General features: G+C 38.2%; 1 protein-coding gene across 1 annotated transcript; it reads right to left on the minus strand.

Moving 5' to 3' along the window:
* Positions 1–7522: 7522 nt before the first annotated feature.
* On the minus strand, positions 7523–14006 carry LOC140151837 (aqualysin-1-like). Its single transcript, XM_072174163.1, has 8 exons — positions 13878–14006; positions 13421–13540; positions 12952–13081; positions 12007–12122; positions 11320–11467; positions 10249–10433; positions 8859–9030; positions 7523–8095 (listed from the first exon to the last, which is right to left on the minus strand). The coding sequence occupies exons 1-8, from the start codon at positions 13980–13982 to the stop codon at positions 7956–7958; spliced, it is 1116 nt and encodes a 371-aa protein (XP_072030264.1). The 5' UTR covers positions 13983–14006; the 3' UTR covers positions 7523–7955.
* Positions 14007–14309: the final 303 nt, after the last annotated feature.

A 14309-nucleotide genomic window follows, 5' to 3' on the forward strand; every position in this document is an offset into this window, starting at 1 on the left:
CACCCTGATCAGTAGTAGGCAGCATTACCAAGTATGTCATCCACACCCTGATCAGTAGTATATAGCATACCAGGTATGTCATACACACCCTGATCAGTAGTAGGTAGCATACCAAGTATGTCATCCACACCCTGATCAGCAGTAGGCAGCATTACCAAGTATGTCATCCACACCCTGATCAGTAGTATATAGCATACCAGGTATGTCATCCACACCCTGATCAGTAGTAGGTAGCATACCAAGTATGTCATCGACACCCTGATCAGCAGTAGGCAGCATACCAAGTATGTCATCCACACCCCGATCAACAGTAGGCAGCATTACCAAGTATGTCATCCACACCCTGATCAGTAGTAGGTAGCATACCAAGTATGTCATCCACACCCTGATCAGTAGTAGGTAGCATACCAAGTATGTCATCGACACCCTGATCAGCAGTAGGCAGCATACCAAGTATGTCATCCACACCCCGATCAACAGTAGGCAGCATTACCAAGTATGTCATCCACACCCTGATCAGTAGTAGGTAGCATACCAAGTATGTCATCCACACCCTGATCAGTAATAGGTAGCATACCAAGTATGTCATCGACACCCTGATCAGCAGTAGGCAGCATACCAAGTATGTCATCCACACCCCGATCAACAGTAGGCAGCATTACCAAGTATGTCATCCACACCCTGATCAGTAGTAGGTAGCATACCAAGTATGTCATCCACACCCTGATCAGTAGTAGGTAGCATACCAAGTATGTCATCCACACCCTGATCAGTAGTAGGTAGCATACCAAGTATGTCATCCACACCCTGATCAGTAGTAGGTAGCATACCAAGTATGTCATCCACACCCTGATCAGTAGTAGGTAGCATACCAAGTATGTCATCCACACCCTGATCAGTAGTAGGTAGCATACCAAGTATGTCATCCACACCCTGATCAGTAGTAGGTAGCATACCAAGTATGTCATCCACACCCTGATCAGTAGTAGGCAGCATTACCAAGTATGTCATCCACACCCTGATCAGTAGTAGGCAGCATTACCAAGTATGTCATCCACACCCTGATCAGTAGTAGGTAGCATACCAAGTATGTCATCCACACCCTGATCAGTAGTAGGTAGCATACCAAGTATGTCATCCACACCCTGATCAGTAGTAGGTAGCATACCAAGTATGTCATCCACACCCTGATCAGTAGTAGGTAGCATACCAAGTATGTCATCCACACCCTGATCAGTAGTAGGTAGCATACCAAGTATGTCATCCACACCCTGATCAGTAGTAGGCAGCATTACCAAGTATGTCATCCACACCCTGATCAGCAGTAGGTAGCATACCAAGTATGTCATCCACACCCTGATCAGTAGTAGGTAGCATACCAAGTATGTCATCCACACCCTGATCAGTAGTAGGTAGCATACCAAGTATGTCATCCACACCCTGATCAGTAGTAGGTAGCATACCAAGTATGTCATCCACACCCTGATCAGTAGTAGGTAGCATACCAAGTATGTCATCCACACCCTGATCAGTAGTAGGTAGCATACCAAGTATGTCATCCACACCCTGATCAGTAGTAGGTAGCATACCAAGTATGTCATCCACACCCTGATCAGTAGTAGCAGCATTACCAAGTATGTCATCCACACCCTGATCAGCAGTAGGTAGCATACCAAGTATGTCATCCACACCCTGATCAGTAGTAGGTAGCATACCAAGTATGTCATCCACACCCTGATCAGTAGTAGGTAGCATACCAAGTATGTCATCCACACCCTGATCAGTAGTAGGTAGCATACCAAGTATGTCATCCACACCCTGATCAGTAGTAGGCAGCATTACCAAGTATGTCATCCACACCCTGATCAGTAGTATATAGCATACCAGGTATGTCATCCACACCCTGATCAGTAGTAGGTAGCATACCAAGTATGTCATCCACACCCTGATCAGCAGTAGGCAGCATTACCAAGTATGTCATCCACACCCTGATCAGTAGTATATAGCATACCAGGTATGTCATCCACACCCTGATCAGTAGTAGGTAGCATACCAAGTATGTCATCGACACCCTGATCAGCAGTAGGCAGCATACCAAGTATGTCATCCACACCCCGATCAACAGTAGGCAGCATTACCAAGTATGTCATCCACACCCTGATCAGTAGTAGGTAGCATACAAAGTATGTCATCCACACCCTGATCAGTAGTAGGTAGCATACCAAGTATGTCATCGACACCCTGATCAGCAGTAGGCAGCATACCAAGTATGTCATCCACACCCCGATCAACAGTAGGCAGCATTACCAAGTATGTCATCCACACCCTGATCAGTAGTAGGTAGCATACCAAGTATGTCATCCACACCCTGATCAGTAGTAGGTAGCATACCAAGTATGTCATCCACACCCTGATCAGTAGTAGGTAGCATACCAAGTATGTCATCCACACCCTGATCAGTAGTAGGCAGCATTACCAAGTATGTCATCCACACCCTGATCAGTAGTAGGCAGCATTACCAAGTATGTCATCCACACCCTGATCAGTAGTAGGTAGCATACCAAGTATGTCATCCACACCCTGATCAGTAGTAGGTAGCATACCAAGTATGTCATCCACACCCTGATCAGTAGTAGGTAGCATACCAAGTATGTCATCCACACCCTGATCAGTAGTAGGTAGCATACCAAGTATGTCATCCACACCCTGATCAGTAGTAGGTAGCATACCAAGTATGTCATCCACACCCTGATCAGTAGTAGGCAGCATTACCAAGTATGTCATCCACACCCTGATCAGCAGTAGGTAGCATACCAAGTATGTCATCCACACCCTGATCAGTAGTAGGTAGCATACCAAGTATGTCATCCACACCCTGATCAGTAGTAGGTAGCATACCAAGTATGTCATCCACACCCTGATCAGTAGTAGGTAGCATACCAAGTATGTCATCCACACCCTGATCAGTAGTAGGTAGCATACCAAGTATGTCATCCACACCCTGATCAGTAGTAGGTAGCATACCAAGTATGTCATCCACACCCTGATCAGTAGTAGGTAGCATACCAAGTATGTCATCCACACCCTGATCAGTAGTAGGCAGCATTACCAAGTATGTCATCCACACACTGATCAGCAGTAGGTAGCATACCAAGTATGTCATCCACACCCTGATCAGTAGTAGGTAGCATACCAAGTATGTCATCCACACCCTGATCAGTAGTAGGTAGCATACCAAGTATGTCATCACACCCTGATCAGTAGTAGGTAGCATACCAAGTATGTCATCCACACCCTGATCAGTAGTAGGCAGCATTACCAAGTATGTCATCCACACCCTGATCAGTAGTAGGTAGCATACCAAGTATGTCATCCACACCCTGATCAGTAGTAGGTAGCATACCATGTATGTCATCCACACCCTGATCAGTAGTAGGCAGCATTACCAAGTATGTCATCCACACCCTGATCAGTAGTAGGTAGCATACCAAGTATGTCATCCACACCCTGATCAGTAGTAGGTAGCATACCAAGTATGTCATCCACACCCTGATCAGTAGTAGGCAGCATTACTAAGTATGTCATCCACACCCTGATCAGCAGTAGGTAGCATACTATGTATATCATCCACACCCCGATCAGACACACTAATGTTGGTGAAATTTGCCAGATTTCGACAAGACCACGTTTATGGGTAATTCAGAAGTGCGTCCTATTTTAAGTACTGGATGCATCTTGACGTGGAAATAAGATGAACAGTTTGTTAATAACATTGGATATACTTACAACATACACAAATTTCAATTTTAATTTGAAGTTATGGACCAACTAACATGACTTGAACCAACAATTGCTCACACGATCGAAGTCAACAACCTATGGAAGGGGTCAATACGAAGGCTATTCTGAACATGTATCGGTTTTGTTGGGCAAAATGCTGATACGCAGTAAAACTGTACTATCTGCAAACATTAGATATTGATTAAATTACTTGAACAAAAATAAAGCAGTTTAATTATTTTCAGAAAAAAACTGTAATGATTTCCACATATATGTTGGCAACCTTTTTAATCAAAATTAGCCTTTCTTTTCAGACCGTTTCGGACATACCAAATCTGTATTCACTTTAATAAACAACACATCTTAACAACCAAAAATTACATTTTTATCAAATAGCTTTTATGTTGTAGCCAAAATTTAAGAGTATAACCATGGGTAGTTTCAGTATCCTGCAGGGGCTATTTTAGAAGTAAAAAGTCACTGCACGTTGGCGATGAAATTTTGTAAGGTCTAGCTTGTAGGGAGCGGGTGTTGGAAGTAGGGGTGTAGTTATGGATCCCCCAACCAAATCACCAAAGGCCAAATAACAAAAAACATATTTGTTATGCTTTTTTGGTTCAAAAAGGGTTAAAATTTGCGCATTTGCGAGCGTAGCGAGCGAAACAATTACGTTCTTTATGCTGTCTTGGTGAAAAAAAATCCACAATTTTGGTTAAAGGTCAAAAAAGGTCATTTCAAAGCCCCAAAATAAAACCTGGCTACGCCCCTGGTTGGACGGGAGTTTCTCCCCTTGCGTTTTAAAGACTTTAGAAAATCACGCATTTTAGTGACTCATTTTTGACAGTATTTGTTTGGAAACTTGCCACTCTTGAATTATAAAGCAACGCTAAGCCTAATCTGCAAACAAACCTGCAAAATGTTTACTTTTATTTTGTTACTTTTTGAACACCGTAAAAATCACCCACGAAATTAGTATAAACAATCTTATTATTTTATTGGCAAGTTATCAAAGAGATCCGCCTTAGATCCCCTGGTTAAGTCGAGGGTCAACGCCCCTGGCGGGGGGGCCAGGGTGTAGAGCCCCAAGCTCACGAGCTTTTCAAGGCATCGGACCGGAGAGCTTCCCCAGCACTCATATTCATGATTAAAGGACGGAACTAAAAGAAGTTTGAGATGAAAAAATACATTTTTAAAGGGATCAAAATTACGAAGTCGGTTCGTAAAAAACAAATCGTATTTTAATGCTAAAATTAGCTAAATATTGGGTTAACCTCTCTCTTCTTTGCCCTGCCTGGCGCCAATTTCTTTTTGACATGGGGGAGGGGATGGGAAAATGTCTTGAAGTATAGTGAATCCCGCACATTTTACGCGCGCGAAAAATTGCATTGAAGCTAAAGCATGTTAAGCGCGCGCAGCGCGGATTTGAAAATTTTGACATTTTACCTAAAAGTGACCATACTATAGGTGCTATTGAATTATCCTTATTGAATTTGTCGAATTGCATAGAAATATTTTAAGCACGGATTTGAAATTCTCACTGCACGTAATCTTAAACTTATTTCACAATTGTGCCAGGAGGCACGTTAAAATAGCCTCATGGTTTGGGGTCGTGAGATAACAGAGATATGATAATGAAGGTAGAACTTTTTTAATGACCCTCGTATATCATCCACACCCAATCAGCAGTAGGCAGCATACCAAGTATGCCATCCACACCCTGATCAGCAGTAGATAGCATACCAAGTATGTCATCCACACCCCTATCAGCAGTAGGTAGCATACCAAGTATGTCATCCACACCCTGATCAGTAGTAGGCAGCATACCAAGTATGTCATCCACACCCCGATCAGCAGTAGGTAGCATACCAAGTATGTTATGCAGGCTTGATCAGCAGTAGATAGCATACCAAGTATGTCATCCACACCCTGATCAGTAGTAGGCAGTATACCAAGTATGTCATCCACACCCTGATCAGCAGTAAGTAGCATACCAAGTATGTTATGCAGGCTTGATCAGCAGTAGATAACATACCAAGTATGTCATCCACACCCTGATCAGTAGTAGGCAGCATACCAAGTATGTCATCCACACTCTTATCAGCAGTAGGTAGCATACCAAGTATGTCATCCACACCCTGATCAGTAGTAGGCAGCATACCAAGTATGTCATCCACACCCTGATCAGCAGTAGGCAGCATACCAAGTATGTTATGCAGGTTTGATCAGCAGTAGATAGCATACCAAGTATGTCGTTTGCAACCTGATTAACAGTATGATCATGGTAGGTATTATAATACCTACCATGGTATGATGTATATATATCTTTGCATTTTCATCATGTTTATGACTGCGTTTATTGTGAATAAAAGTCGAAGTAAAAACCTCGCGTTCTCAATTTGGTGGAACTTACAGCTATACTGAAAACATACACCAATGCTATGCCAATCTCTTCTGTCATCTTTTGGAATATGGGGTAATATAATATGTAATTAACATCATGGGTTAATAGTATCCTTGATTTATATCTAGTTCTTTATTTCATGTGGAATTCATTATGCACTATCATATGAATATGCGATGAATGTTTTCGCTTGTTTATTATGACTACTTGATAATATCAATGGCACTCTACATGGCAATGGCTAAGAAAATGACCACAATGATATCAATCATCTATTGAAATCATGAAACTTGTTGATGAAGGAGTTTAGATTATCAATAGCCTATAGCACAGTACATCACATTTAATACATCACGACTATAATACCGTAGTCTTATATAACAGCTGCTGGGCGGCTTGCTTTCCTCTGCATCTTATTATATAGATGTGCACAGAGAAAAATGGTTCACGATAATATTATAAGTCCGTCAAGGGTTGATTTCATCAATATGAGGACAGGTGACAAAAGCAAAATATGAAAATAATAGTAAAATAATAACATTAAAATTGAAGCCGAATGAAACAATTGATTTAAATACATGAAATAATAATATTAATAGGTATCATATAGATTTGTGCGTCGCATTGATTGATTGATTGATTGATTGATTGATTGATTGATTGATTGATTGATTGATTGATCAAGAGAAATTATCATTATCAATGAATTCACCATATAAACCCAGGGAATATGATCCATATTCTCTTCATTTTTTAAAATATTAAAATGTTAACTGGCAGTTGTCGTATTCAACGGTGTCATTTCAGTACATCGTTGGGTTAATACCTCCCGGCAAACATACAATGTTTTACAGAAAAAGTTTACATGACTGGTTATATAAAGGGTATAAAAACGTTTTAATAACATTCATGAAACATTTTTGAAAACGTGATGCAAAACATTCAAACAGAATGTTATTTAGAATGTTATTTAACTGTTGACAAAATATTTTGCAAAACTGATTGCCCAAAATATTTTACAATAGGCCTAATATTTTAAAACGTATTCATGATCATTATATAACCCGACATTTAAATGTTATTAAAACGTTTTGAATAAACGTTTTAAGAACATTTTTGTGTTTGCTGGGCTGACACTAAAATGGGGGTTTTTAAGTCTTAAGTTATACCAGGATGTTAATATGTGTATTATAGTACAACATAAAACTACTTCTTTTCAAAGAGCAAATTTTACTTTAAATAATCTCTTTAAAAAGAGTAAATTTCTGATGAAATAGTCTCAAGAAGTCAACACTGAAGCTTCATAATGTAATTTATCAACAAAATATTTATTTTCTTCTTTCTTCTTATAGTTACAGCACACAAAGGTGTGTACATGAGATCAGTATTTGCTTTTGATGAGTCTGAACTGCAAAAAATACTATACAGTCGTATCGGGACTTTCCACAAGAACAACTTGAATTTGGATCCATCAGCATTGTATGTTTAGAGCACGATTTAGTATTTAGAAACTTAACATGCACATGTTCTCAAAAGCTCCATAATGCTCCAATAGATATAAACCTGTTTCAAACATATTTTGTGCTTTATATGATATCAAGTCTGGTTTCAAAACTCTTGCAGAAATCCCATTAACATCTGTCCATATTGGTCTTAAAATCCATCTATTATTTCTTTGAGCATTTTGAAATATATTGTAAGTTTGAAATTTATTTGGGCATATGCATATTTGTACATATGCACAGTTTAGTCCAGTCTAGTTCGGTTAAGTTCTTTAGTTCACATATAGGAATGTGTTTGGTGATCTGCGTCCTGGATTAGAGACAACATCAGGGGTAGCATCAGCAGCCATCTGGGCCCATACATCAGCTGGAGCCATATCTGGGTTAGATTGGAGGATGAGAGCAGCAGCACCTAGTGGGTTTAAACAAATAGATATAAAACAGAGTTAGCAATTTAAAGAAAAAAACACGTATACTACTATACAGGCTGTCCAAGAAAACAGTAGGAATACTTTTGGGAAAACTCTAGTTTCCCCTTGATCAGCATGACAACATAATTTTTGCATGTTCAAAAAGCTAGTAATATAACCAGAAGGAGTAATATCTGCCAGGAAAGTTTCATATCAATGTGAATTCAAAATAACAAAGATAACAAAGATAATTAAATAAAGAACACTAATTGTGTAACTGTTTAATTGTAGAACACAATGGGGGATTTATTATCATATTACGATAAAAGTTTAAAAAGAAATGCTATTTTACTACAAGCAAAGCAGGCGCATAGTCACACAGCAAACACAAAACCTTTTACAGAAATGTTTAAATGTCGGGTTACGTTCAGAGAAAATGTTTTTGAAAAACTTGATGCAAAAGTTTGTATTTTACATAATGTTGTTAAGTGTTGATTTTTTTAAAAAATTGGTTTTTAAATTGTTGTTTGAGTATTTTTTCATAAAAACGATTTAAAAATATTTGAATGACCTTTAAATGTTATTAAAACGTTTTGAACAAAAGCAAAATTTATTTATAATATGTTTATAACGATTTAAAAACATTTGTGTGTTTGCTGGGCAGCGTGCCCTCCACTGAATGGTGTTGTTCCATCACATTCACTGGGAGGATGGAGAGGGGCATGAGTTAGAGGGGGAGATATAATACAGGGAGCATTAACTTACCAGAGACATGTGGGCAGGCCATGGAGGTTCCACTGATGGTGTTGGTTGCATCAGGTTCACCAATCCAAGCAGAAGTGATGTCTACACCTGGAGCAAAGATGTCTACACATTCACCATAGTTGGAGAAAGAAGCACGGGCATCACTGCTGTCAGTGGCACCAACGGTGATGGCCTGCATCAAATAGAATGATATTGAACATTAAGAAACAACAAATTATAAAAAGGTATCCTGATAGATAACCATAACCGACCAACTTAGTTTAAAGCCCCTTCCAGTGTACTCTTTTTAATGAAATTGGATCAAAAATCAAAATTGAAACCCCAGAAAAAATATAGGTTTTAGGTTTCAATGACTGCAATATCTATTCTATAGTTCATTTCTTTATCATGAATTGCATGGAAAATATTCATTTTAACTTTGCGCCCCTTAAAATGACTTTCCGGAAACATGCAGCATAGAGCTATGATGCACCCCTATGCAAGATTGGTTTTACATCATAGTGGCACAGGAGGCCCAAATTGAGGTGAAAATTTGAAAATATATAATTATTTCCAATTCCAGTACAACCACCATGTTTGTTCAATTGGATGACTCGTGCTAGGTTTCAATCATGATTTTGCAACAAAGAGTGTTTACTACAGATTTGTTGTAAGTTTGAGTCAATTCCCACTTTGCCTGTCACAAGAAATAGCCCCGTGATAATAAAATGGTCACAAATAATAGAAATTCGTTTTATTTAAAAGGTGTTGAGTGAAATTAAAATACAATATCAGTTTCTTTTGAGTCTAATTTCACTCTGTCAAGTTCATTATAGGATTATTGTTATCTTCAGTAGATAGCATTTGTATGTCCCAAAGCTACTAGGCTTTGTATGTAGTATTTTGTACTACGACTTGTATTGTCTACAATTTGTTTTCAAGGGGAATATATTAAAGGTGAATTTTTAAGTTCAAAAATTGGGACAAAAATCAGAAAATACCTATTTTCGGGAAATATTACAAAATAACATCTGTTAGTGCCTTTTTATGCATGATTATGATTTAATTACTTCTTTATATGAATATTGTACTCTAACTTGGCGATGAACTGTATGGCAATGTAAGTTAAAATAGGTTTTATATATGCAATTTAGCGATTGTGACAGGCAGCAAATACAAGTTTTAAGCTTACTAAAATGATATGGCATTTCTCCATTTTGGTAATGTTTTGAGGAGTATCATTTTATATATTATTATATATTATATTAGAATGGCGTTAATTACAGACAATGCGGTATTTATTCAATAATAGTAAAAGCTGTTGATATTATGGGAAAGTAGTTTTCTGATTTTTCTGTGGTCCTGTTTTTTGACAAAATATAATGAATTAGGATTCAGTTTTTGATCTTACATTAGCTGCTCCGGCAGGAGAGTAGTTGCAAGCATTGGCATTGCTGTTACCAGCGGCAACTGATACGACAACTCCGGCATTGTGCATAGTATCGACGGCACGATCAATGGCAGATGAAGAGCCACCACCGAGGGACATAGAAGCAACAGCTGGACGTACACCATTGGTGGCTACCCAGTTCATTCCTATAGCACAAGAAGATAGATGAAAAATTTGTCATTTTCATATTAAAATAATTAAGTCCTAAACATATTGTGAAGTTTACGTCTACAGCCAGATTTTGTGCTGCTTTGTGCTTGTTTCAAAAACTAAAATGCTTTCGTTACTAAACAGAAACTTCGACAATTTCAAATAACATTATTAGGCCTTGTCACATAAATAAGTAGTTCAAATTAATTACAAATCATTGTTTTACATTATAAACAAATAATTCAAATCACAAGTTAATTCTTAAAAGTATTAATCACAAGGCAATACTTGTACCTATATATAATTACAAAACACAATCTTCATAAATAGGTCTATCGGTGTACAAAGCTTGTAAATAATAACATTGTCTTTCATGTTTCTTTTTTATGCTAATTATGAACAATATTGCACGTATGCTATACAAAGATGATTTTGTAACTGTTATCTACATTTTGTTTAAAGAAGTGCAGAATTCCAAAAACGGGGGCTGAACTTGAGATGCAAACTTTTTGTCGTCATGAAATGGACCTTTTTACCATTTACTATTAATCCATTCACTTGAAGTCACTTCCATGATACTTCAAAACTGGCATCGGGCTACTTTGAGAATTGTGCATTGGACATATAATACATATTGTCCTTAGGCTTTCAAACAATACGTTTTTGTAAAAACTCTTCAGAAATGTTGGTCAAATATTGGAAGAAATAGCTCATGATTTCAAGCTCTTTTGTGAATATCTACAACTTCATCTGGACATTCTCAACCCAAGTAGAACTGCTAGTTGTACCAATTAAAGAATAGCAAGTTCTCATTCCCTCCCTATTCCAGGAGTAAACCATAGACCATCTAAAAATTATTAAATGGTCTATGAGTAAACTTACCATCAACAACACCAGTGGTAGATCCAGATCCTAGACAGCTGAGCACACGGATACCATATGCCATACTGTTCTTGGCTACACCCCAGGTAGATCCACTAGTGGTACCAGCGCAGTGAGTTCCATGTCCATTGCAGTCAACACCACCACCCTATAATATGAGATGTGATAAGACAACTGTCATGGAGAAATCCTTGCTAGTGAAAATCATCGCGCTATTTCATATCACCACAAACTTGGTGTACTACAAATGGTTGTTTTTACTGAATATCGAGACACTCTTTCTTGTAAATCAAGAATCTCATCTTTTTTCATCAAACCTTTCCAATGCTGATTTATGTTATTTCTTCCATCATTCTATGCGGATATTGGTCAAGTTCATATATGTATAATTTAAAAAACCAATCACTAAGAGTATCATATGAAATATGACATATATCACCACAAACTTGGTGCACTACAAAGGCTGTCTTTACTGAGGATCAAGATTCTCTTAGAGATCAAGACACTCATCTTTTTTCCTGTCCAGTTCTGATTTTTGTTCTTTAATTCTATCATTCTATGCTGGTGGCTAAGTTCATATGTATAATTTACTAAACCAATCAAGGAGTGTAAAATTCTCTGTTGAAAGCTCCATGTAAGTGGACATCTTTTTACTAACAGTATCATAATGAAATGCGATATACTTACAATTCCTCCAACAACATCATAGGCCATCTCACAACGTCCACCAACACCACCAAAGTCAACATGGTCTGGGCTGACACCGGTATCAATGACGTATACATTCACGCCAGTACCGTCATCTATATAGGTGAAATAAGGATAATAACATTGTTAGTTTCAAACAAAAGTAGGTGCATGGTCTCTATAAACTTTCCTTCTCTTTCTCTCTAGCAAACAAGCAGCACTTGTCCCATCCACACATGCACACAACCACTCTAGAACCTTCCTTTCTCTTTGCGATTCACTCTCATACGTGTCCATCTCAGAAACTTATAGTGGACAGATAGTATCTACTCTCGCCCATCTCCCTCAAAAACACAGTTATCTAACCTGCTTCGGCGTTCAAAGAGAGCAAAAGTTTGGCCACTGAAAGTGTGGTCCTGATTAGAGGGGAAAGAGCATCCAAACAGACCTGATTTAATAGAAATGTTTATTTATGTAGTCCCAATTTTTTCTAAGAATATTTTTCCAAGGGGCGTATGTCCTCACCACATCTGATTATCTCCTATACACACATATAAACCTCTCTAGAACCGTCCTTTCTCTTATAAATTAATAATGCAAACACTCATTATTGGACAGACAGTGTCTAAAGTACCTAACGCATAGGTCAAGTAAAGCTGCTATTTGATATTTCGCTTAAACTGCATTGGGCTATTCCAGTTGAAACCCATACACCTTCATGGAAGGTATAACCTCAATTTTCTCGCAGGGAGTGTGAATTTGAAATGAAGTTAACTGAATGAGTGACTCCATTTTGAAATCTAGACCACATGTGTGGGAGATTAGGACCATGTTTTCCATTGGGGTTGTGCGGATTTTAACTGGAATAGCCCAATAACATCTCTTTACCAAGATTCCCTGATTTCTTTCGCCCATCCCAACATTAAACCCAATATTCTGACTTACTATCTGAAGCATAGACGCCATCCAATGGGAGAGCTCTCTGATCTACACGGTCAAGACCCCAGGTAGCACCTTGTTGTACTCTCATCAAACCATCTTCTTCTACAAATAGGACATCTTTCAAGCCACGTACCTGTATAGTGATATTCAAAAAACTTTAATTAAAAATGTTGAAGTCATGATGATTTTTTTGGGTCTATTGACCATTTACACAACTCTTCTAGAAGTTCCAGTGTATGGTACTGAGATCTCCCAAATGCTCATTTGTTCGGACACAGTTCTTTAAACCCAATATGCTTGCACACTCATTTATTGACCTTTGACTTTGCTGGGTACAAAAAATCTTATTCCACAACTTCTGGTCAAATTTTGAGATATGCTTGTTGAAAAGTGGTCAGCCCATGGAAATGAGAACAATGTGGTTCAAAGTGCAGTATTATGGTGATCAAAAAGAAACAAGTGGAATCAATACCTTTTCTAGAACCTGTGAGTCCATATCGACAGCCAACATGTTGAAAGCGGCAAACCTCTTCTGGACGCGGGCACGGACATTGTTAAGACTGAAAGCGGCAGAGTTGATGCTAGCGCCAGGCTGAAACAAAAGAAGCAGAAATAAAATTGGCAGTTTAATGAAAATATTTGAAGAGTTTTTCCAAATTATTGTACTTCTTTATAGAAAACTTTGTACATAATACACATGAACTCCTCAATCACTCATTACATGAAACCTGCTAATCACACATGAACACCTCAATCACACACACAAGGAATGTCAAATTCAAACTGTTACATTGTTCTATTATTCAAATACAGTATACCATAAGTACAGTGTATTTGCCAATGGAACAATGGTTTTGGCAGCAGGAAACAAACCCAAATAAACACATGCACCATGGTAAAGAATTCTTGAGTTATACCAACTGTCTTACCTTTAGTGCAACAATGTATTTGCCTGGAATCCTTTCCTGAACCTTGTGCAGAGGTGCAATGGCTGTGGCAGCAGCCACTAAGCAAGCTAAGATGAACACACGCATGGTTATAGATTCCTTAGGTGTTTTCTGAAACTGAAAAAGAAAGAATCATAAGCATAAGCATATTAATAGAATTATGGCAACTTATTCAAGCAGTTTAAATTTGAAAATGGAAAGCAGGAAAGCATATTGAATTTGTCTGAAGTTCTGAACTTAATTGCAAGTTTCAAAGTTAGCCAACTGGCTGCCTGTCCATTGCTGACATTGATGTCTTAGTAGTACTTACCTCAAGAATGGTAAAAGAGAAAGTGAAGATGAGCTATTCTCCGAGAGTTTATATACTCTCTCCATCCCATGATAACTGGTCTTGATACCGGGCATAGATAACAT

The sequence above is a fragment of the Amphiura filiformis genome, chromosome 5 (assembly GCF_039555335.1).
Source record: "Amphiura filiformis chromosome 5, Afil_fr2py, whole genome shotgun sequence".
In the NCBI taxonomy this organism is placed as follows: domain Eukaryota; kingdom Metazoa; phylum Echinodermata; class Ophiuroidea; order Amphilepidida; family Amphiuridae; genus Amphiura; species Amphiura filiformis.

Bases quoted from the DNA above. Each gene is read 5' to 3' on its own strand.
- LOC140151837 (XM_072174163.1), bottom strand. From the start codon at position 13,982: ATGCGTGTGTTCATCTTAGCTTGCTTAGTGGCTGCTGCCACAGCCATT. The intron at 10,434-11,319 runs GTAAGTTTACTC...CTTGTGCTATAG, and splicing joins TACCACTGGTGTTGTTGATG to GAATGAACTGGGTAGCCACC. The intron at 8,096-8,858 runs GTAAGTTAATGC...TAAACCCACTAG, and splicing joins GGCCTGCCCACATGTCTCTG to GTGCTGCTGCTCTCATCCTC.